Source organism: Cucurbita pepo, chromosome LG01 (assembly GCF_002806865.2).
Source record: "Cucurbita pepo subsp. pepo cultivar mu-cu-16 chromosome LG01, ASM280686v2, whole genome shotgun sequence".
NCBI classification, from domain to species: Eukaryota; Viridiplantae; Streptophyta; class Magnoliopsida; order Cucurbitales; family Cucurbitaceae; genus Cucurbita; species Cucurbita pepo.
Genome location: NC_036638.1, coordinates 778,073 through 798,620, shown reverse-complemented (window position 1 = coordinate 798,620; position 20,548 = coordinate 778,073). Strand labels below are relative to the sequence as shown.

Genomic DNA, 20,548 nt, shown 5'->3' with positions numbered 1-20,548 from the left:
TATATATATATATATATATATATATATATATATATATATATATATATATATATATATATATATATATATATATATAAAAAGAGGTTATATGGAAGGATTCTTTCGAGTTAACACTAACACAAAAATTAGGGTTTCACGAGGATTTATTCAGAAGAATTAAGATACTTAAATGTCACCGTTTAATTTAAGAACTATAGTGATATATCATCGATAGTAATAATCTAAATTCCAAATATAATTAAAAAATATATATAAATAATTATTTTAGGTAAATTTAAAAATATGTTGGTGTGACAATTTTTTACATTTTTTAACCGTCACCAATTACCTCTCATCTTATTAAAGAGTTTATTTTTTATTGTTTAATGTTGACCCACTTAGAGCAATAAATAATTAAAAATATTTATATATGGGGAAGTGTGAAAGAAGTTAAACATTAATTAATTTATATGATGATAATTAAATTATTAATTAAAACAAAGGGGGGAATGAAATTGTGAGAATAATATGATAGTAATATTAAAATATGGGAAATTGCATGATGATTTATGTAAAGCATGGAAGAAAATGATGAACATCATCATCATTATTTTGAACTCCTTTTTTAACTGTACCAAAATCATCGTTATTCTCGCTAATCTCAAATATCGTTTATTTTTTAATTTTTTATAATCTCAAATCGAAAATATATATATAGAATTCTAAGAGGGTGCGAAAGAAATAATTAAATTAGATTATCACGAGAGTCCCATCTAACAAAATTCCTTCTTTTTTTTTTTTAACTTTGAATTATTATATTACGTGAGGCATTAATTATTTGATAAGACGTTTAAAGGAATATGAAGGGGAAAGGCTCATCAATTTTCAAATCTTCTTTACTTTTTTAAACTATAGAGAATGTTTTTGGAACAAAATTATGATTATCGAATATTTATGTAATTAATAAAAAAATTTAAAAATTGCTATCGTTTTTGTTGATTTAAAAGGATCGATATTGCAAAAAAGAAGATCGAATTCTATAAGAACCACAAATTGTAAAGTGAAATATTATAATTTAATCTTGTTATTCACACTTTATTATAAATTGATGATGGAATTGTGCCTAATTTTGTTAAACAAGATTCCAAATAGAAGTCAGTGTCTAAAATAAAATGTGCCCACTTCCAAATCACTCATCTAACTAACAACATTACTTCCATTTTAATCCATAATCCCTTTCCTTAATCATTTTTTTTGTTCGATTATCCAATAAAAATTTAAAAAGATTCAATTTTGATCCGTATATATATCTTAATTTATTGAGATTTACGTTTAAATTATGAGTATCATGAGTCCTTAAAATTAAATTAGCTTAATTATTGAACTTAAGCATATCTTCTTTAAATGAAAAATCGTTGAATACCTACTTTAAACTTCGAAACTAAAAAAAATATTTACGACGTTGAAAAGAATGTTTACCTACCCAAACAATTTCATTTCATCGACTTCGAGTGAATTTTACTTCCTAAATCCAACCTATATTTACCACGGGGATTTTTTTTGAGACTTTAAATAATAGTTCACTCTTTGAAGTTTTTCGAATTTAATTTAATTTTTTTTTTTCGAGTACTTGATTGATTCGAACTTCTAATTTTTTAATCGGGATGTTGGGGTAAGAAAAAGGAATTGCTTTCCTGAATTTTATATATTATTCATACCAAGGCACGAAGTTTTGAATGAATGGGGTTGGGGTTGCTCTGCGTAAAGGACTCTCCTCTGTTTTCCTCTGCTTTCCTCTGTTCTCTGCAAACTCTCCAACTCCAACGAAAATCACACAATCCAACGAACCCGAGATGAGGTTCTTTTTTGTTTTTGGGTTTTCTTCTTACATTTCGTTCCTTCTTCTACTTTCTTGAAACTCCCAAAATTCAGTTTTCATTTCATTCCAGTGGGTAACAACCAAGAAAGTAGCTCAACCACAGAGTTTTAAGCTTTAAAGCACTGCCAAACCTTCCCATTTCCTAAAATTCTCCCTAACCTATCTTCTCAAGCAAACCTCTAAATCTTACCTCAAATCCCCCATCGCTGCTTGCGGGTTCCTTTCGAATTACGAGCCACCCCTCCTCTCAAATGCCTCTCTTCACAAGTTTAAACCCACAACCCAACTGAACCCACTTTGAATCTTTCGTTTTTGGTTTCTGGGTTTTGTTCCTTTGAGGGAATAATGGCGCCTGCCAAACAGAGTACAGAGGAAGCCATCGTTCCGAGCTTCAATCAGACGACAGAACAAGAAGAATACAGAGAAGAACAGAGGGAGGAAGGAGATGAATCTTTGGTCGGATTCAAGAGCTTTCTGTGGCATGGTGGCTCTGTCTATGATGCTTGGTTCAGCTGTGCCTCCAATCAGGTATCGTATTACATGGCCTCAACCTTTCAAGTTCCATAGAAAATCACAAGATTTAGTCATTCTCAGCATTTTCTCTTGCAGGTGGCTCAAGTTCTGTTGACTCTGCCCTACTCTTTCTCTCAACTGGGGATGCTTTCGGGGATCATTTTGCAAATTTTTTACGGATTTCTCGGGAGCTGGACGGCTTATTTGATCAGTATTTTGTATGTTGAGTACAGAGGGAGGAAGGAGAAGGAGAACATTAGCTTCAAAAACCACGTCATTCAGGTTAAAAAAAAAAAAAACAGAGTTTGTAAGTCTGGTCTCTGTTTTTCTTAACAAAATTGTTGATTATTTTATCAAATGTCTGGTGTTTTGACAGTGGTTTGAAGTTCTAGATGGTCTTCTTGGGCCGTGGTGGAAAGCAATTGGATTGGCTTTTAACTGTACTTTCCTCCTCTTCGGCTCTGTCATTCAGCTCATTGCTTGTGCAAGGTCCTTGTGTTTTCTTATCTTCTTTTCCTCCTCCTTCTTTGAAAACATTTGGACAATGAAATATGGGGTTTTGTTGCAGTAATATATATTACATAAATGACAAATTAGACAAGAGGACATGGACTTACATATTTGGAGCTTGCTGTGCCACCACTGTGTTCATACCCTCATTCCACAACTACAGAATCTGGTCGTTCCTTGGCCTTGGAATGACCACCTACACCGCCTGGTATTTGACTCTGGCTGCGCTCCTTCACGGTCAGGTAATTCCGACATCAAACCAACCAATCCCTATCTATCAACCCCTCGGTAACATGTCATTTTGTTGTAGATCGAGGGTGTCAAGCATTCAGCTCCCACTGAGCTGGTTCTGTATTTCACCGGCGCCACCAACATTCTTTACACATTCGGTGGCCATGCCGTCACAGTGTACATACGCCTTGTCATGATCATTGCCGTATGATCTTAATTCCTGTGCTTGAAATTGGAGTTTGTTTTTGCAGAGAAATTATGCACGCGATGTGGAAGCCTCAGAAGTTCAAGTATATATACTTAGTGGCCACTCTGTATGTCTTTACGCTCACCCTGCCTTCCGCCACCGCCGTCTACTGGGCTTTTGGCGACCAACTTCTCACCCATTCCAATGCCTTTTCGCTCCTCCCTCGCTCCCCGTGGAGGGACGCTGGCGTTATTCTCATGCTCATTCACCAGGTTAACTAATTTAGAGAATACTGATGGACTTTTAAGACTCTGCTCCAATTGATTTGGTAACAGGGGAAATATTTGATTTTTGATGGCAGTTCATAACATTTGGGTTTGCTTGTACGCCGCTGTACTTCGTGTGGGAGAAAGTGATAGGAATGCACGACACGAAGAGCTTATGTTTAAGGGCGCTTGTTCGGCTGCCGGTGGTGATACCCATATGGTTTTTGGCGATTATATTCCCATTCTTTGGCCCAATAAACTCCGCCGTCGGAGCCCTTCTCGTTAGCTTCACTGTTTATATCATCCCTGCTTTGGCTCATATCCTCACTTATCGATCCGCTTCTGCCCGGCAGGTAAAAAACTCAATCTACTTTGAACTTGATTTTAATCCAAATTGGTCAAATGGGTTTCTTTTTCCTGTTGTAGAATGCATCGGAGAAACCTCCGGCGGTGTTGGGGAGGAGCTGGACGGCGATGTTTGTGGTGAACACGTGCATAGTCACGTGGGTTCTGGTCGTCGGATTCGGGTTCGGCGGGTGGGCCAGTATGGCCAATTTCATCAAACAAGTTGACACATTCGGACTCTTCGCCAAGTGCTACCAGTGCCATTCCAAAGCGCCGTCGTCCGCGGCGGCTCATGGCTGATCAATTCCATAGTTGTTTCTTTGCTGCTTTTTTCTTACACCATAATCTTTTGTTATTATTATCTTCTTCAGTCCTTGTGAATGTAAGTTTGCGTCATCTATATAAACAAACTCTATATATATATATATATACATATTTGTGTAATACATAAATATTTGTAATACAAATACTAATTTGAAAATTAAATATAGACAAACAAAAATTACTTGGACTAAACATACAGGACAAGAAACTTAGGGAAGGTAAAAAGAAAAAAAAAAGGTTGAAAAGGGCCCAACCGGGTTCGAACCGGTGACCTCTTAATCTGCAGTCAAATGCTCTACCACTGAGCTATGGACCCGTTGTTGTTCGTTGGTTGATATATTAATTAAAATATTATAAATTTTCATTTTATTTATTTAAAAATTAGAACGTACGGCAATTTGATTGGGCTTTGGGGCCCAATACTTAAGTCCTTCAACTCCCCCTTCCCTCATTTAAGAAGATTGAAGCCCAACAACAAGTACGACATGTCGAACTCGATGGCCATGCAAGTTTACATGATCAATTCAAAACATAATCCCCTTTCTAATTATACTTATTTTACTCTTAATCCCACCTCCATTTACCATTATTTTTAAGTTATTTAAACACAAATTAGAAAGCAAGAATTAAAAAAGAAAAATAAAAAGAGGGATATTATAATAGGAACAAGAGAGAGAGAGAGAGCGCACGTGCAGTGCAGGTGTGGCAGGAGGGAAAGAGAAAGGTCAGACATACGCATTGTTGATAATATTGATGTTGATGTGCTCGGAAACCTCCAAGTTTCTCAGATTACACACGTGTGCTTCAGACCTCGTGTCACCTAAAATTTAATTAGATGAACACGATTCTTTACATTTGTACGATATTTTCTATAAGCTCTCATAACTTTGTTTTGTACTTCCCAAAAACTGTCATACGAATGAGATAGTATTGTTTGATTATAAATTCATGATCATTTTACAGCGGAGCTAAGACTTTCATCCCGCCCTTAATTAGTAAGACCACTGGTGCCCTCTGCCTCGTCCCTGTTTTTCCCTTGAAAACAACAATTCCACACTTTCTCTCTCATCATCTCTCTCTCTAAAGATCGGATTTTTATGTATTTCCCTTCCATGTCTCCAAATTTGGTCTAGAACCCATTTCCCCTTTTCCATTTTCAGTTCAATCCCCCATGGCTTTCTTCTTCTTCTTACTATTTTCCTCTCTTTTCGCCTCTTCTCTCTTTCTCTTCCTCCGCTCCGCCACATTCCGGCGAGGGCGTCTGCCGCCGGGAACTCTCGGCCTCCCCTTAATCGGGGAGACCCTTCACCTCATCTCCGCCTACAAGACTGAGAACCCCGAACCCTTCATCGACGAGCGGGTTCGCCGCTTTGGACCGGTTTTTACTACTCATTTGTTTGGCGAGCCGACGGTTTTCTCGGCCGACTTGGAGACGAACCGGTTCATTCTTCAGAATGAGGAGAAGCTTTTTGAATGTAGCTACCCCGGTTCCATTTCCAACTTGCTTGGGAACCATTCTTTGTTGCTTATGAAAGGTAGTTTGCACAAGAGAATGCATTCCTTGACTATGAGCTTTGCCAATTCGTCCATTATTCGCGACCGTCTTTTGGTCGATGTGGACCGGTTGATTCGGCTCAACTTGCAATCCTGGACCGGCCGGATCTTCCTCTTGGAGGAGGCCAAAAAGGTACTCTAAACCATTTATTTTTTTTTTCCCTTTTTTCTAATTAAAATGGAATTCCATTTCAATAAAAAAAAAAATTAAATAAAATAAATTATTATTATTTCTCAATGTCGGGAGCCCCCCAAGAGATTCCCGGCGCACGTTAGCAACAAAAACAAGAAAAAACCTATAATTCTATTTCCAGTACAGATCATGGAAGTCTTTTTTTTTTTTTTTTTTTATTATGTATTTTTTTGTATATTANTTTTTTTTTTTTTTTCTTAATTATGTATTTTTTTGTATATTAAAATAGAATTTAATTTTTGAAAAAAATTCAGATAACGTTTGAGTTAGCCGTGAAGCAATTGATGAGCTTTGATCGGTGTGAATGGACACAAAATCTGATGAAGGAATATCTTCTGGTCATTGAAGGATTTTTTACCGTCCCTCTCCCTCTCTTTTCCACCACTTATCGTCGAGCCATTCAGGTAACTTTTTCGAGTTGACCCGACACTAGAATTAGACCAAAAGGTATAATATTTACTAACATAGATGTTGACCTCGTAAATAATTGAGATACTTTTTTCACGTAATAATTCTTTCATGGGCCCATATGATTTGGAAATAATATTGATACTATAAGTTCAGTGTATTCTTGAAATTTCATTATCAAACGTCACCTCATACATGAATTAGAGATACGACGAATGAAATGGTACATACGAGTATTTATTTAATTAAGTTAAGCTTTTGAAATTAGGCGCGGAGGAAGGTGGCGGAGCAATTGGGGACGGTGGTGCGGCAGCGGAGAAAAGAGAGGGAGGGTGGAGTGAAGAAGAAGGACATGCTCGGAGCGTTACTCGCCGGAGAAAACTCCCTCTCCGATGAGCAAATAGTAGATTTCTTGTTGGCTCTATTGGTGGCGGGGTATGAAACGACGTCAACTACCATGACGCTGGCCGTCAAGTTTCTGACGGAGACGCCACTGGCTTTAGCCCAATTACAGGTCACTTTCCGGTCCCCTTAATTTATTTATTTTCAATTATGGAATAGTGGGGGCGGAAAATTCCAAAATCAATGCCATTTACTTTTCGGTCCTTCACTTCAACCTCATATCCATTATCGCTAATTTCAATATTTTTTTTTTTAATATTTTAAATATGGGTTATATTTAATTATTAAAACTTTAATTGGTTGGTTATGAAAATGGGTAAAAAAAGGAATAAAAGGATGATTGTGAAACCGTAAATCCTAGTTGGATATTGATGATGTGGATTTTTGTATAAGGCCGCATATCTGGGTACTTTTCTTTCGTTATGCATGAGCTAATCAAATCTTTCATTCATTTACTGTTTGTTTAAAGCTATCCACGTGCACCTCTTAATAAACAAAATTAAATTTTATTTTTATATAAAATTAATTATTTAGTCTCTCTACTTTCTCTATCCAATAAGATTTTAAATTTGAACAATATTTTTTTAATTGAAATTAGTTTATTATGTTTTATTATTTAAAAAAAGAAAAAGAAGAAAGGGTAAAAGAGTCAAAAGAGTGAAAGGGAAGAGATGGAAGAAAGTACATAAAATAGCAGAAGACAGAGAAGGGGATATTACATTATAATTAATATTTTTTGGTAAAAGTCAAAGGTAAGACCCAAATCCACTTAATTTCTTCTCTTTTTTTAATTTATAAGAAAAAAAAATGTGAAATTACAAATTTGGTCACTCTGTCCAGTCGCCTGAAATTACAAAAATACCCTTCTATTGTCCTCTACCCTCCTCCCGGGTCACCACCATCCATCCTCAGACGATATTTAGAAACTTTTAATGTTTTAGTCGATAGTATATAACTAAACTAGTTGAGTTGTGTTGAAGTTGATATATATTAGTACTAAAAACGATAATAGGGGCAAATTGGTAATTTGAGATTGTCGTGATTGATGTGGTTGTTGAGGATAATGTTGATTGAAACAAAAGGAATGGGGGTGGTGACAGGAAGAGCAGGAGAAAATCAAAGGAAGGAAGAAGGAATCAGAGCAACAGCTCCTCCAATGGAATGATTACAAGTCCATGCCTTTCACCCAATGTGTGAGTATGTTTTATACCCTAAATTAAATATTTTAATAATTTCATATTCATTCCTTTATTATTTCTTTCTATAATAAAGGTTGTAAATGAAACATTGAGAGTCGGCAACATAATCAGTGGAGTTTTTAGGAGAGCAATCACTGATGTGAATATCAAAGGTAACTAACTACATACTAATTCTTCGATCCTTATTATATGAATCAAACATACGTCTACCTAACAACATTGATTGATTCAGGTGGTTATACAATTCCAAAGGGATGGAGGGTTTTCGCATCGTTTCGTGCCGTTCATATGAACCATCATCATTTCAACGATGCTCACTCCTTCAACCCATGGAGATGGCAGCAACAGGTACAATCTGTCAAATCTCAATCCTCTCTATACTTTACCATTCCTAACTTTTATCTCTGCAACCGAGCAGAACGGCTTGGGGTCGACCACAAATGCATTTACACCATTTGGAGGAGGTCCGAGGTTATGCCCTGGTTACGAGCTTGCCAGAGTAGAACTCTCTGTTTTCCTTCATCATCTTGTTACGCAATTCAGGTATTAGTAATGTCTTGAACAAAGTTTTAAATATGGAAGCAACTCTACTAAAGATCTATGATTTTCAGATGGGTTCCAGCAGAAGATGATAAGTTGGTGTTTTTCCCGACTACAAGAACACAGAAACGCTATCCTATCTACGTCACCCGTAAGGACGAAACAACACAATGTAAAGACACTCATCTATGACTTGGGGTTTCAATCTATCTCTCTCTTGATCTTGTATGAATAAGATTATATGGTAAATTAATGAGTTTTAGTACACACAATATGAAGCTACTACTCAAACAGTACACAGCCAATGAATCACTCCTCTCGGCGGCCACTTCCCAAGAGCACCAATTTTCTAGCCAATCAAAATCAAACACTGCCTTCTACCTACATATCTTCTGGTCAGATGATCTCCTGGCTTCAAAATTCAGATGATTTGAGTTGAACATGTGCAGTATGTGGGGTTAGAGACAGGCTTCTTCACAGAAAGTCAGTCAGACAACAATTGCAATTCCATTGCACATACTCAAATACTCAAACACAGAGAAGATATCAGCATCGGTTCGCTTCCTTGCTTTTGATTGTAGATTCAACTAGTTTAACCTTTTTGGCATTCTCGGCATTGAGAAGGGAGAGTTTCTCAAGCGACGATTTGAGTTGGGAGATCTGAGAGCCTTGAACACAGGTGTTTCTCCTGTGAATTTTGTGCTGTTGGTTTACTAGATTGTTGTTCTTTGAAGAATTGGTGTACCTCCTTAGTCTTGCAGTTAGCGTATCGATTGAAGTATGCAAAGCATCCACCTCCACACCTGTAAAGTGGTCTGGATGGCAACAAAGTATTATCTTGTTATAATATGAAATTTATGAACTCAACTCTATATTTGGGTTTCTCTTCATTTTCAAGAAATGGGCAAATCTAAAAGTTCGAAGTTCATAATGCATTTAAACCCATTTCTTCTATACATGCTTAACTAAGTAACCAAACACTTCTCACCCTTTCAAATATCAAATGAAATTGATTTTAATAAGTCATAAGCAAGCAAACAGATTCAAGTATCGTGGCTGAGAATTTATTACCAAGTGTCGATTTGAACTCTCTTTCTGCTTTGGACAATGGCCTTTTGTGAGCTCCTGGCAAGTTCTTCAACCGATATATCCGTTCTTCCAGAACATTGTGCAGTTTGATTGCACGTTCTATCCTGTCCTCCAATAGTTCCTGTTTCCCTCCTACTTTTAAGAGCTTTTGTTGTGCCTCTCTTAAACGAGCTTGCTGATCGTCAATTAACCTCTTCAACTCGGGCCCATGCTGCTTGAGCTCATAGTATACCTACAGGAGGTAGAAGGTAAGAAGGAAGGGGAAATTTAGATATTACACACACAGCGCTGAACTATCTAAAATTATCTGAAGAAGTTGACAAAACACTTCATAGTTCTGCAGTAAATTTGCAATTACCGTGTGTGCATACTCCACATAATTTTCATGGAAGAGCTTGAAATACTGATGAAGCATGGACCGACCTTCGATCGAATCAGCAGTCACAGAACGCATATTTGATGAGGATTGAGGAAGGAGAACCACCTTAGGTCCGCTGAGAAGATTTTTGCTTATAATTTCGGATCTTTCACTTTCGTTCTTCTCTCCTGTCGCTGTGGCAGCTAATTTCCCCTCATTTAGGAAATTGCTAAACTGAACTGGGACTTGAAGGTTCCAAGTCTTCATTTCTAGAACAATACATTCCTGAGAAATGGTGACTCCCACAATCCAAGAATATCCAAATGAATCAGATAATGAGGCAAAACCACAAAGCGGAAATGGGTTGGAAGTGTCTCCCTGGCAGGTATTCAGAACAGGATGAACAGAGGGAGTTTTCATAGTCTGGTCCTGTCCTCTGCTTTGACTTGTGAATGGGAGAAAATGCAATATAATTGAGTCTATACCTCCATTATGAAGAGCATAAATTCTTTCATCCATAAGTTTATCGACAAACATCATTATCAGAGAACATCTCTCCATCTTCTTTGGAAGGGCCAGATCTACAATAGCCAGTCTCAGCAAAGGGGGAGGGAGCCCCAACCAAACTGTGTAATCAAGTGGTTGATCAAGCTTCACCTCGGAGAGCTTCCCGGTGATCAGTTCACATATCATAGCATGTCCAAGAATATTGTCGTTCGGATCAACATGTACACGTGGGGGACTACCAAGATTCCAGACAGGTTGAATTTCATCCGCAAGGGCGTCTATCTGCAGTTGCCCACCACTCCACGCTGTCACAAGAACTGAGTCTTTGCTGATTAGCTTATATAGTAAACTTACTGCACGACCTTCACATTCTGCACCTTTAATTGATATATCTCCTTCATTTCCATTATTACATGCTCTCCTCAAAGGCCCCTGGAAGACCATGTCATATGAAGATTAAGGATTCCACTAAACCCAGAACTAAGAGTATACTACAACCCATGCACATGCCATACCACTAAAAATTTGATAATAACACACACACACATATAGATATATAGATATATATAATCTAGGGACACTGCCAACCACCAAATGCATCCACTGAAAATGTCTCATACCTGCAATGCAAGTGACGCATCAAATAAAGCACAAGGATGGGCTACTATCACAGTCATATCTCCTCCATCTGTTGCTTGAACTAAGTTTGGAAAAGTTTCTTCCAACCAAGAGATTGCAAGACTGGAATTACTGACAGCTGTTGGATTGGCTGATTTTAACCCAAAGGACTGAGCATCATTATAAATCTCCAATATAGATTCGCACTTGTAAGTGCTGTCAAGGACAAAGCACCGACTTAGAGATAGTAATATATATAGTTCTATCCATTAATCGACTTAGAAACCATAAGGCACTAGTCAGACACAAGATTTTCTTGTAGTTCAAAAGTGGAAACTTGACTCATCATTTATGATTTCATGATAGAAGATGGGGGAAAGCATCCCCTCTGAATATCATCTTGACATGTTTTACACAACTAAGTATGTGAAGAACGAGAGACAAATAAGTGTCTGTCTTCAGTAATTGTAATTGAATGTTCTTGATATCCAATAGTCATTTAAAGGATAGATGTGAGAAATTGAGTACCTTCTAAATGGAACAACAGGGCAGAGGATGTAAATTGAACCATCGCTGAATAAAACGAACACCTGCAGGTATAGTGCGTGAGTGGATTTTTTAAATTGTAATGTTGGTCCTTAAACTGTTTAAGGGATGAATCTTAGCCACTCGCCATGGTATAATGAAGAAAGCAACAGTTTTTCATGCATTGAGAAGTAGAACTAACATCAGATTTAAGATCCTACATATTGAGAAGTTTACTGAAATATCCTGAATGTATACATTTTAATGCATAGCAAGATATAAAAATTTAATCTGGCTTGAGATTACCGATTCTAAAGGCATAGTGGAGCACCAAATGGACAGAACATAGAAAGTTAGTAGAGGAGATTGCAAAAAAAGTCATAAGAACAGGTTGAACTTTTGATTTATGTGTTGACACAACATCAAATTAATCATAAAAAATTTAGAATGCTCAAAGTAAATATCTGGGCAAGATAAAACGGAAAGCCAATGAGATAAGTTTTCATCATTACAAAGAAAAAATATTAAATTATCCAAATTTGAGATGACAAATTTCCAATGAATGTTCTTACACTGAACTTATCCCACAAGTGATCTCCCCCAAATGAAAAATCAACAGGGCAGATTGACGAGGCATTTTTAGATTGACCAGGTTCCACTGGCTGTAGATAATATTCTTGCTCTGGTTGCACACCATCTGCAGACAAATTGAAAAGCCTGAAAGGAAAAGGAGTTGAACAATAAGCCACCCCAGATCAGATGTTCAGGAAAAACTAAGTTGCAATGGCAACATTTAGAAGGAATTTGATTTTTATGGTTAATCAACCACGCACGTTGGAGCAAACATAGACAAACTTCATATTTTGAAATATCAGCACCATCTCTACAAAGAGGAATCTTATACTTAATTATTTGCAACAAGCTACATATAGTTTTCTGAATGCAATCTTGAACGAGAAAAAGGGAGTCCATTCAGGACAGGTGATCAGTGAACTGTTCTTAAGCCACAACCGGAAAAGGTGAATAACGAACAAAAATTCTACTCTCCATTCCCAGTAGACTAGTAGTAACAAGATTTTGTCAATGCAAGAGAAAGAGCAAAGAGAAACCATCAATAACTCTGAAATAAAACTAACTGAAAAATGAACCATTCCCCATACGGATGTGTAAGTTGAAACCTAGCCCACAAAGCAACATGAATATGAGTTTAAGTTGGTCTTAAAAAGATTGACAGACCCCAAATTACCAATTTCTATAAACGTAAGAAAGCAGGAAGGGGAGAGCTATGTAATGAGTAGGGGACAGGTACATGCCTTCGTAGTTTTGTGGAGCCCAAAGAATAATTTTAGTTGAGAGGAGAGTTGTGAGGTGAGTTTTTCTTGGGTTTTAAGGGAACCTTCAGCAAAGAGAGGAGGTATATTTTTGGTATCGATGGAAAGACTCGTGCTTTGAGTGTCTTGGAGGGTTCGGGGGTTCTCAAATCTCCCTTTGTTTACTGATCCGTTCATAAAAAAATTGAGTCTCACCAAAGACCTGATCAAAATTTAGCCCATGCAGTTATATTTGGGTCTTTGGCATTAAACATGACATTATAAGGACATTGGTTGAAGCCACATATTGAAATATTTGACAGGAATAACAACAAGAACTCAAGCAGCAAAGCATGACTCCAAACCTTTAAAAAGCTACAATATGTTGAAAACCTACCCCTAAGCCTCGATGATTATACTCAAGTTCACTTGTAAGGCCCATAAAATGTCTAACTAAGTATTCAAAATGAAATTGCAGTAGATATAAGCATTTCCTTCATGAAATATGCATAAAATGTCTTTATTCAGGAAATTTAGTACCTGAAAACAGAATCAGATGAAAGGACTCCAAGATGGAAGTTACTATATGGGTGCCAAGAAACTTGAAGCGTGCGTATGACATCGTGGTCACCATTGTAGATTTGTGGACCAACTCTAACAGTCCTGTAAGCAATTGACAGATTCTTTAAGAAAGAACTTGGTGGAAAACGTGTTATGACATCCTTTTACATAAAATGGGAAACATAAGAACAAGACGTATGAATCTTTGAAGCTTAACATAAGCAAACAACAACATATAAGAAAAAACTTAAAGCATTAACTAAGGCAGTGCCTCCTCCTCACCTACAGATGACAGTGCTACTATCTCTGGTCGAACTGTGACCATAGAGGTACATTATCCACAACCCGCCTGGACCCACAAGGGCTATTGCCGATCCATTCTTATTGATGGAAATCTTATGCACCACGAAGTCGAGTGGCACATCTGGTTGCAACACCTGTTCAAAGCAACTGAGATTATGAAGAATGACTAGAAAAAATGGGGGAAAACATAACATAGAACAGTTCAGAACAAAGGGATTTGCTCTCTAAAATCTGCTTCAGAAAGAGAAACGAGGGAAGTGAACCGACTTTAGAAGGAGAAGCGGCGAGGACGGAGGTGGGTTCAGGTTCTCCGAGGCGGATGGAAATCCGGTGCAAGCAAAGTTTAGTGGAGTCCCAAAAGTAGAGACGAGAGGCGCCGTCCGAGACCAGAAGGCTTCTGAGAGGCGGAGAAACAGAATCGTCATAGTCGACGGCAGTGGCGGCGGTGAAAACGGGGTGGGTCTTGAGAGGAACCCAATCGACGTCCAGTTTTGGGGTTAGAGATCGACGGGGTTCAGAATCAGCTTCGTTCAGGTCCACATTATACCTCATCGTCGTTCTGGAACCGTGTTATCGCCGATCTTGCTCTCGAATGGAGAAGCCGAAGTTCTTGTCGAAGTTAGAGGCGCATTAACTTAGCTTTGATACATTTTTTAAATTAGTCATTAAATTTTGAAAATTTACATTTTTTAAATTCCAAAATATTAGAAACATAATTCTTTTTTTAAAAAAAAAATTTAATAGACATATAATTAAAATCAATTAATTATAAATAAATTAAAATTATCATTAAATTTTTATTTTATTTTTGAGCTGATATTGTTTTCTCCCCGTCTAATTTGCTTTTAGATGTTATTTACGTGCGACTATTTAATTATATAACAATACAAACAAACATCTTTAATTTCATGAAAATTGTATGTCGGCAAAAGAATCGAGAGGGAGATTGAAGCTGAACGAACCATCATAATAAGATCACAAAAGGTTCTTTACCATTTTATTTGTTCGGATCCAAACTATACATTTTACATCACATAAACTTGATGCTTAAATATGAGGTAAATTTATCGTATGTTTCTATATCACAAAAACAAATTTACGGACAACATTAAGATGTTAGTAAGCTTTGCACCTCCAGAATCTCCAAAACCACTGATTTCAAGTCATTACCTAAAAATCTGTATCACAAAAAAACAGGTTGAAATCAGATCCCAAATAAGATTGCTTCGAGAATGAAAAACTTGTGTGCACTTTCTCTATTCTCAACGTGTTTAACATAACTCAATTTTGTAATGTTTTTGTTGGCGGATGTTAAAGAAAATGTGTAGAAATTTTTCATAACCTCACCTGAATCTGAAGACTGGGGTGAAACAAGTTAGATGGAAACAAGCTTTGATCTCCTGAGATGGTGTTTTTACTTCACTCTTTCCTCTTGAAGAATCTTTTGGTACCTAGGAAAACCACTATTGCAAGCCGAAACCTGAGACAAAAACAAGGAAAAAAGTTAGTTTGTGATAGAGTAACATCGCGTCGGTGATGAGAGCCGAAATCAGTTAAAAGTAGTAACGATCTAGGCATATAAAGACAACTCTTTTGGTATAAAAACTCGTAGGAGCTAGAGTCCAAACAAGACAACGGAGGTCCATTGTTCTAACAATAATCAATCTCTCAGAGTCTTTTCTATGTAATCTAGAAGAAGTTGGTCGACAATAATTAGGAAGGATAACGTTCTCCCAAGTCCTTGGAAGCTCAGCTTATGATATGCCAAAAGGTGGCCTCAGAAGCACATGGCATATGATCAAGAGCTTGATGCTATTACAGCTCTATGACAACTACGATTGAATATAATTGCCAACCCATATCAATTCTCTTATTAAAAAGATTATCAATCATGGAGAGAATATCATAATGGAATAAATAAAGATTAGTTTATATCAATAATTCATTGACATAGTCATAAATAAAGATTAGTTCAAAAGAATTTGGAAGCAATGTTTCTCAGAGGCAAAACATCGAACACTTACCGCTTCGATATCAATCTTGTAAACCAGAAGCTTCCTCCTCTCTCTGCAACTCGTTCTATACGCCACAGCGACATGTCCAACAGCCAAAGCCAAAGAGCACATAAACAAAGCCACTTCCATGCCTCTCGCATACCCTCCTCCTCGACGGATATCCGACAAGCCACCATCAAACACAAACGAAGCCTTCAACGAAACATAAACCAAAGAAATCACAGAACAAAACGTCGTGATCCCCAAATACGGCCCTCGTGAGAGCCTGGGTCCATCGCAAAAGCTATAAACACCTACACCCAAACAGAGGAATTGAATCAAAACCCAATCCCAGAAACAAACGAACAAACAAACTCAATTCCACCCACATGGGTGTGTCTTAATTAGAACTTACAAATAATTATGGCGGATCTGGCGAATGAAATCAGGGGGATATCGATAAGGGAGGATCGAAAATCGTAGTTTTTGAGATGGGAAGGGAGGGAGTTGAGGGAAAAAGAGTAAGGGTAAAGAGAAGCAGAGAGAAGGGCATCGGCAATAACGAGAAGAACAGGGGCAGAGAAAAGGAGAAGGGAAATCAACATGGTGATTAAGAAGAAAAGGGTCTTGATTCCTCTCCATAAACGCTTCGATTTCTCTTCCTTTAAGAAACCCATTTGTCCGAATTGGATTGCTTCTGCTCTGTTCTTGGGGGGGTTTTGCTCTGTTTCTTTAGAGCTCTGGCTTGCCCTGTTCTTGGTGCTGTGGTGGTGGGTATGTAGAACGAAGGTGGGTGAAGGAAAATGGGGAGTCGGACATTTTTAAGCTCGTCAAAGAAGAGGACTAAAGAGAGAGAGGGGGGGAAGTTGTTGACTCAAATTGTGGGCATCGCAAATACCTTCAACATTACACAGTCCAAAGGGAACTCCTTTTATTTTCTGCGTGTTGCGCCCAATTCCCCGTCTTAACGGCAATACCTAGATAGGTTACCCTCACATTTTACTCCATCTTCAGGAAAAACTTGAAGAGAAAAACTCAAAGAGAACAATATCCTCCGTCCTGAAAGGGATGGACAAGAGGCAGTATGTCAACAAGGACGATAGAGCTCGAAGGAGATAGATTTGAGAGGTCCGATATCAATTAGAGAAATAATAAGTGTCAGCGAGAACGCTCGATCTCAAAGGGAGTAAATTATGATATCTCACATCAATTAGAGAGGATAACCTTATGGAAACTGGGTCCACGAGGGGATGAATTGTGAAATCTTACCACCTTTATAAGCGTGTGAAAACCTAAAAACGTGTTAACAGTGGCTTGAGGAGTGTAATAATACGACCGTTGCTCTTTTAATTATCACTCTATTTTATTACATTAATAATTTAAATGGAATGATTTTATATATATTATTTACTCTTTTTAAGAGAATCATAAATCTTGATTTTAAGCCATGTGATCACGTGGATCAATTTTTGTGATTGAGAATTGTAATTATTTGGAGTGTAATATAATTTTAATATTTAAATCACATCTTAATCAATATTTTAATTCCTTTTTTCTGACTGGATTAATCATAATTTAATTTAAATTTAACACCTACTTCAATATATTCTTTAACGTCTTCGTTTAAAATAATACAATTTTTTAAATTAATTAAACTATATATTAATTTACTGAAATTTGTTAGATTAAAAGAGTGGTTGGATTTGGTATTAAGATCCGTTTATTCTTATCTTAACCAATCCATTTACATGAAATTAAAAAAATATATGGAGATCTTAGTCTCGAAATATTTCACAAATTTAACCATTTTTAATATCAATTAATAAAAAATAAAAAAATTAATTACTCGTTCAATTATTTTAAATTAATTCATTAAAAATAAATAAATTATGAGTCTTTTTTTTTAAAGTGAATAATTAGCTAATTTCTTCTCGAATAAAAAATTAGTATCGTCACAAGGAATGCTAACACGTTTTATTATTATTTTTATTAAATTAAACAAATTTCCATCATCAGCATCAATATTATAAAAATAAATTCAGAAAAGATTTAAATTTTTTATTAAAAAAATTAGATTTTATGAAATTAAATATATCTATATATATCTTTTAATAAGTTAGATCATTGCGTGTGTCATAAAGCTTGTGGAATTAAGATTGTGTACGTAACAAGATAATCAAAACCCACAATTTTTTTATTTTTTTTTTTAATTTTAGAATTTCAAAGGAAAAAAACATTTTTTTCTTGTTATACCAAATAATGATCAAATAAAGTCAAAAATGGATGTTCCACTCCGACACGTAGATGATTATCTCTGTATGAGTCAAAATTAACAACTGATATTATAGTTTTAAAACATGTCTCTAAGTATTTACTATAAATACAGATCGAAAAAACCTGACCAACTACTCTTAATGAATTTTTAGATAAAATTGAAATTATGAAGTTACATAAAGGTTTAAAATTAATTTGTGGGAAAACTTCGACTTCAGAACCTACTTTAGACACTATGAGACACGTTTAAGTTTGTTGTATATCGATTATCGAATCACCACATGATAAATTTGATCAAATTTCAAATTCTAGGGTTAGGTCATTTAATAAATCCAAACCTAAGATGGGATAGTCCACTAATCTTCCCCTAACTAAAGTAACATTTAATTATAATTGACAATTGATTAATCAATCAATAAATAAGGAAACCAAATTGTCTATCAGCTATTTTACCATAATATAGATACTAATTTGATTTTTTTTTTTAAAATTTAGATGGATTTTTAGAAATATAAGTTTCTGTAAATAAAAATATATTATTTTATCATTCTTTAATTCTTTATTTAATGTCGGCTAAATTAATAAAAAATACCCATAAATATATTTTTTTTAAATTTGGATAGTTAAATATTTATAAGTAATTTTCAACTTTTAATAAAATAAAAATACCTTAATTTTTTTAAAAAATTATTAATACCTTTCACAATTTCTAAAAGTTATAAAATACATTTACACGTACTAACAAATACTCATAAAATTTTAAAAGTAACGATAATAAACTTTTATGAAAAAAAAAATTAAAAAATTATTACTCTCGGGTTTTAATATTTATTTTTTATTTTTTATAAATATTTAAAGAGTTTTATTTTTGAAAGTTTATGGATATATTTAAAACGTGGTACTAACAATTTCGTTCATATACTGACCTAACGACATTATTGAAGTTTTTAAACGAGTTAAAAGCTGTTTTTGAAGTTTTTATTTTGAGACAACGTATAAAATTTACCGACATTTTTATTAATTTAGTCTAAAATGTATAATAGAACGAGTTATCGAACACTTGAAGCTTTGTTTCTTTTGTACTAAACTCGGCTCGGATTGATATTTGGATGAATATTTTAATTCCAAGTTTTATGGACAAATCTCTATGTTTGTGTTTTAAAATTGAGCAAAAAATGGAAAAGAAAAACGAGGAATTAAGGTGATAAATATTTGGTGGGGGTTGACAAATTAGAGCAGTCAATGAAGAACGCAAGAAACGATAATAGCCCCCATTTGACAACAATATTATTATATTATCATATATTTATTAATATTTTGACTTTTTTTTTTTTTTCTTTTTTGCTAAAATAACAACAACAATAATAAATAAAATGACCCTAAAATAGATAATTTGGATATGGCTTCCCTTGTACAAAACGCCACGTGTCATGACGATACAATAGTCACGTGGCACGTGGAAATGTAATCACCCATGACGTTATAAGAACAAAAACATCCACGTGGCTTTGGCTTGACAACACGAACCCCAAGCATACCTCAGCTCAGAAGACACGTGACTGTATGATGTGGCCCACACACGCATACCACACGCATAAAAGATTCACCCTCCTTTTCCCTTCACATCTTTACGTGTATCTTCATTTGTAAGTTTTTTTTTTCTTTTTTCCTTTGCTTAATTTCTAGAATACACTTTCTGTGTTTTTTAAAATTCGAGGGTTTTTCTTTTTAATAATAGGGTTCAAATAAATCCTAAGCTCTGATCGACAATGACATACAACTTGATCAAATATGCTACATTGTCTGTCCGAAACGAAGAACTTTCGTAATTATTTTCTCCTATTCATATAGAATTGATAGACGGAACGAAACTTATCGATCTTATCTCGAGTATTTATATATTTCATAATTAGGGTTTTGATTGAATACAAGACTTCTAAAGATGGGGTTATATATGGGTAGTTGAATACAAAATGAGCCCAAGTTGTACCAATTATAAAGCCCCATCCTTTGCTGCTCCATTGGGCTGTGAAATCTTCTACTTGATTGTGTGTAAGAGGTTCGAATCCCTACCAAAATTATATATATTTATTTTCAAATGGAAATAAGGACTCCTCATTTAATGATAAGTTGGTTGATTTTAGATACGTATGGTGGTTTTAAGACATGTCAAACCCTTGACCCATCCATATTTGCTTCTAACTATGTCTGCTTTTTTTTCCACCCCTACATGAAACTTGCCCCAAACATCTCGATCACTTTCTACCATAAAAGAATCATTATCTTATATCGATTCAGTAGACATGTGTTACAATATCTATTAGGATAGACTTAGACTGTTACAAATGATATCAGAACTAGACAACAAATGGTGTGTCAACGAGGACGTTGACTCCCATAAGTGGATTGCGAAACCCCACATCGATGAGAGAAGAGAACAAAACATTCAAGGTGTGGAAATCTCTTCTTATTATATGTA

General features: G+C 35.7%; 5 protein-coding genes, 1 non-coding gene and 1 pseudogene across 6 annotated transcripts in view; 2 read left to right on the top strand and 5 right to left on the bottom strand.

Moving 5' to 3' along the window:
- The window catches only part of LOC111801958, a 14,900-nt pseudogene extending 10,432 nt beyond the window's left edge, over positions 1–4,468 (bottom strand).
- The window catches only part of LOC111782218 (probable aquaporin PIP1-4), an 18,911-nt gene extending 13,916 nt beyond the window's left edge, over positions 1–4,995 (bottom strand). Inside the window, exons 1-2 of the mRNA XM_023663047.1 lie at positions 4,990–4,995; positions 3,608–3,614 (exon numbers count right to left, since the gene is read on the bottom strand). The gene's annotated coding sequence lies outside the window, so the exon portion shown is untranslated. The remainder of the gene's footprint in view (positions 1–3,607; positions 3,615–4,989) is intronic.
- On the top strand, positions 1,666–4,351 carry LOC111782199 (auxin transporter-like protein 1). The gene is made up of 8 exons (XM_023663024.1): positions 1,666–2,386; positions 2,468–2,653; positions 2,748–2,860; positions 2,940–3,123; positions 3,192–3,289; positions 3,364–3,571; positions 3,661–3,918; positions 3,992–4,351. Exons 1-8 carry the CDS (start codon positions 2,204–2,206, stop codon positions 4,208–4,210), a joined length of 1,449 nt encoding a protein of 482 aa, XP_023518792.1. The 5' UTR covers positions 1,666–2,203; the 3' UTR covers positions 4,211–4,351.
- On the bottom strand, positions 4,479–4,550 carry TRNAC-GCA. Its single transcript has one exon. It is a non-coding gene; the product is annotated as a tRNA-Cys (tRNA).
- Positions 4,996–5,261: 266 nt separating the features above from the next.
- LOC111782190 (cytochrome P450 90A1-like) lies at positions 5,262–8,957 on the top strand. The gene is made up of 9 exons (XM_023663013.1): positions 5,262–5,921; positions 6,236–6,385; positions 6,658–6,903; positions 7,892–7,984; positions 8,064–8,142; positions 8,223–8,338; positions 8,409–8,533; positions 8,602–8,702; positions 8,810–8,957. The coding sequence occupies exons 1-9, from the start codon at positions 5,406–5,408 to the stop codon at positions 8,836–8,838; spliced, it is 1,455 nt and encodes a 484-aa protein (XP_023518781.1). The 5' UTR covers positions 5,262–5,405; the 3' UTR covers positions 8,839–8,957.
- A 119-nt stretch (positions 8,958–9,076) lies between these two features.
- Positions 9,077–14,436, bottom strand: LOC111782181 (nuclear pore complex protein NUP88-like). Its single transcript, XM_023663003.1, has 9 exons — positions 14,069–14,436; positions 13,781–13,935; positions 13,478–13,600; positions 12,200–12,344; positions 11,631–11,692; positions 11,105–11,318; positions 9,978–10,916; positions 9,602–9,851; positions 9,077–9,345 (listed from the first exon to the last, which is right to left on the bottom strand). The coding sequence occupies exons 1-9, from the start codon at positions 14,351–14,353 to the stop codon at positions 9,077–9,079; spliced, it is 2,442 nt and encodes an 813-aa protein (XP_023518771.1). The 5' UTR covers positions 14,354–14,436.
- Positions 14,437–14,771: 335 nt separating this feature from the next.
- LOC111782172 lies at positions 14,772–16,701 on the bottom strand. The gene is made up of 4 exons (XM_023662991.1): positions 16,211–16,701; positions 15,826–16,109; positions 15,149–15,281; positions 14,772–14,979 (listed from the first exon to the last, which is right to left on the bottom strand). The coding sequence occupies exons 1-3, from the start codon at positions 16,470–16,472 to the stop codon at positions 15,216–15,218; spliced, it is 612 nt and encodes a 203-aa protein (XP_023518759.1). The 5' UTR covers positions 16,473–16,701; the 3' UTR covers positions 14,772–14,979; positions 15,149–15,215.
- Between the last annotated feature and the right edge of the window lie 3,847 nt (positions 16,702–20,548).

Coding starts and splice junctions, on each gene's coding strand:
- LOC111782199 (XM_023663024.1), top strand. CDS start 2,204: ATGGCGCCTGCCAAACAGAGTACAGAGGAAGCCATCGTTCCGAGCTTC. Junction 2,387..2,467: donor TCAGCTGTGCCTCCAATCAG/GTATCGTATTAC, acceptor TTTCTCTTGCAG/GTGGCTCAAGTTCTGTTGAC. Junction 2,861..2,939: donor CAGCTCATTGCTTGTGCAAG/GTCCTTGTGTTT, acceptor GTTTTGTTGCAG/TAATATATATTACATAAATG.
- LOC111782190 (XM_023663013.1), top strand. CDS start 5,406: ATGGCTTTCTTCTTCTTCTTACTATTTTCCTCTCTTTTCGCCTCTTCT. Junction 8,339..8,408: donor CATGGAGATGGCAGCAACAG/GTACAATCTGTC, acceptor GCAACCGAGCAG/AACGGCTTGGGGTCGACCAC. Junction 8,534..8,601: donor CATCTTGTTACGCAATTCAG/GTATTAGTAATG, acceptor TATGATTTTCAG/ATGGGTTCCAGCAGAAGATG.
- LOC111782181 (XM_023663003.1), bottom strand. CDS start 14,353: ATGAGGTATAATGTGGACCTGAACGAAGCTGATTCTGAACCCCGTCGA. Junction 13,936..14,068: donor TCGCCGCTTCTCCTTCTAAA/GTCGGTTCACTT, acceptor TGCTTTGAACAG/GTGTTGCAACCAGATGTGCC. Junction 13,601..13,780: donor AGTAGCACTGTCATCTGTAG/GTGAGGAGGAGG, acceptor AATTGCTTACAG/GACTGTTAGAGTTGGTCCAC.
- LOC111782172 (XM_023662991.1), bottom strand. CDS start 16,472: ATGGGTTTCTTAAAGGAAGAGAAATCGAAGCGTTTATGGAGAGGAATC. Junction 16,110..16,210: donor CAGATCCGCCATAATTATTT/GTAAGTTCTAAT, acceptor GTTTGGGTGTAG/GTGTTTATAGCTTTTGCGAT. Junction 15,282..15,825: donor ACAAGATTGATATCGAAGCG/GTAAGTGTTCGA, acceptor TTTTTGTCTCAG/GTTTCGGCTTGCAATAGTGG.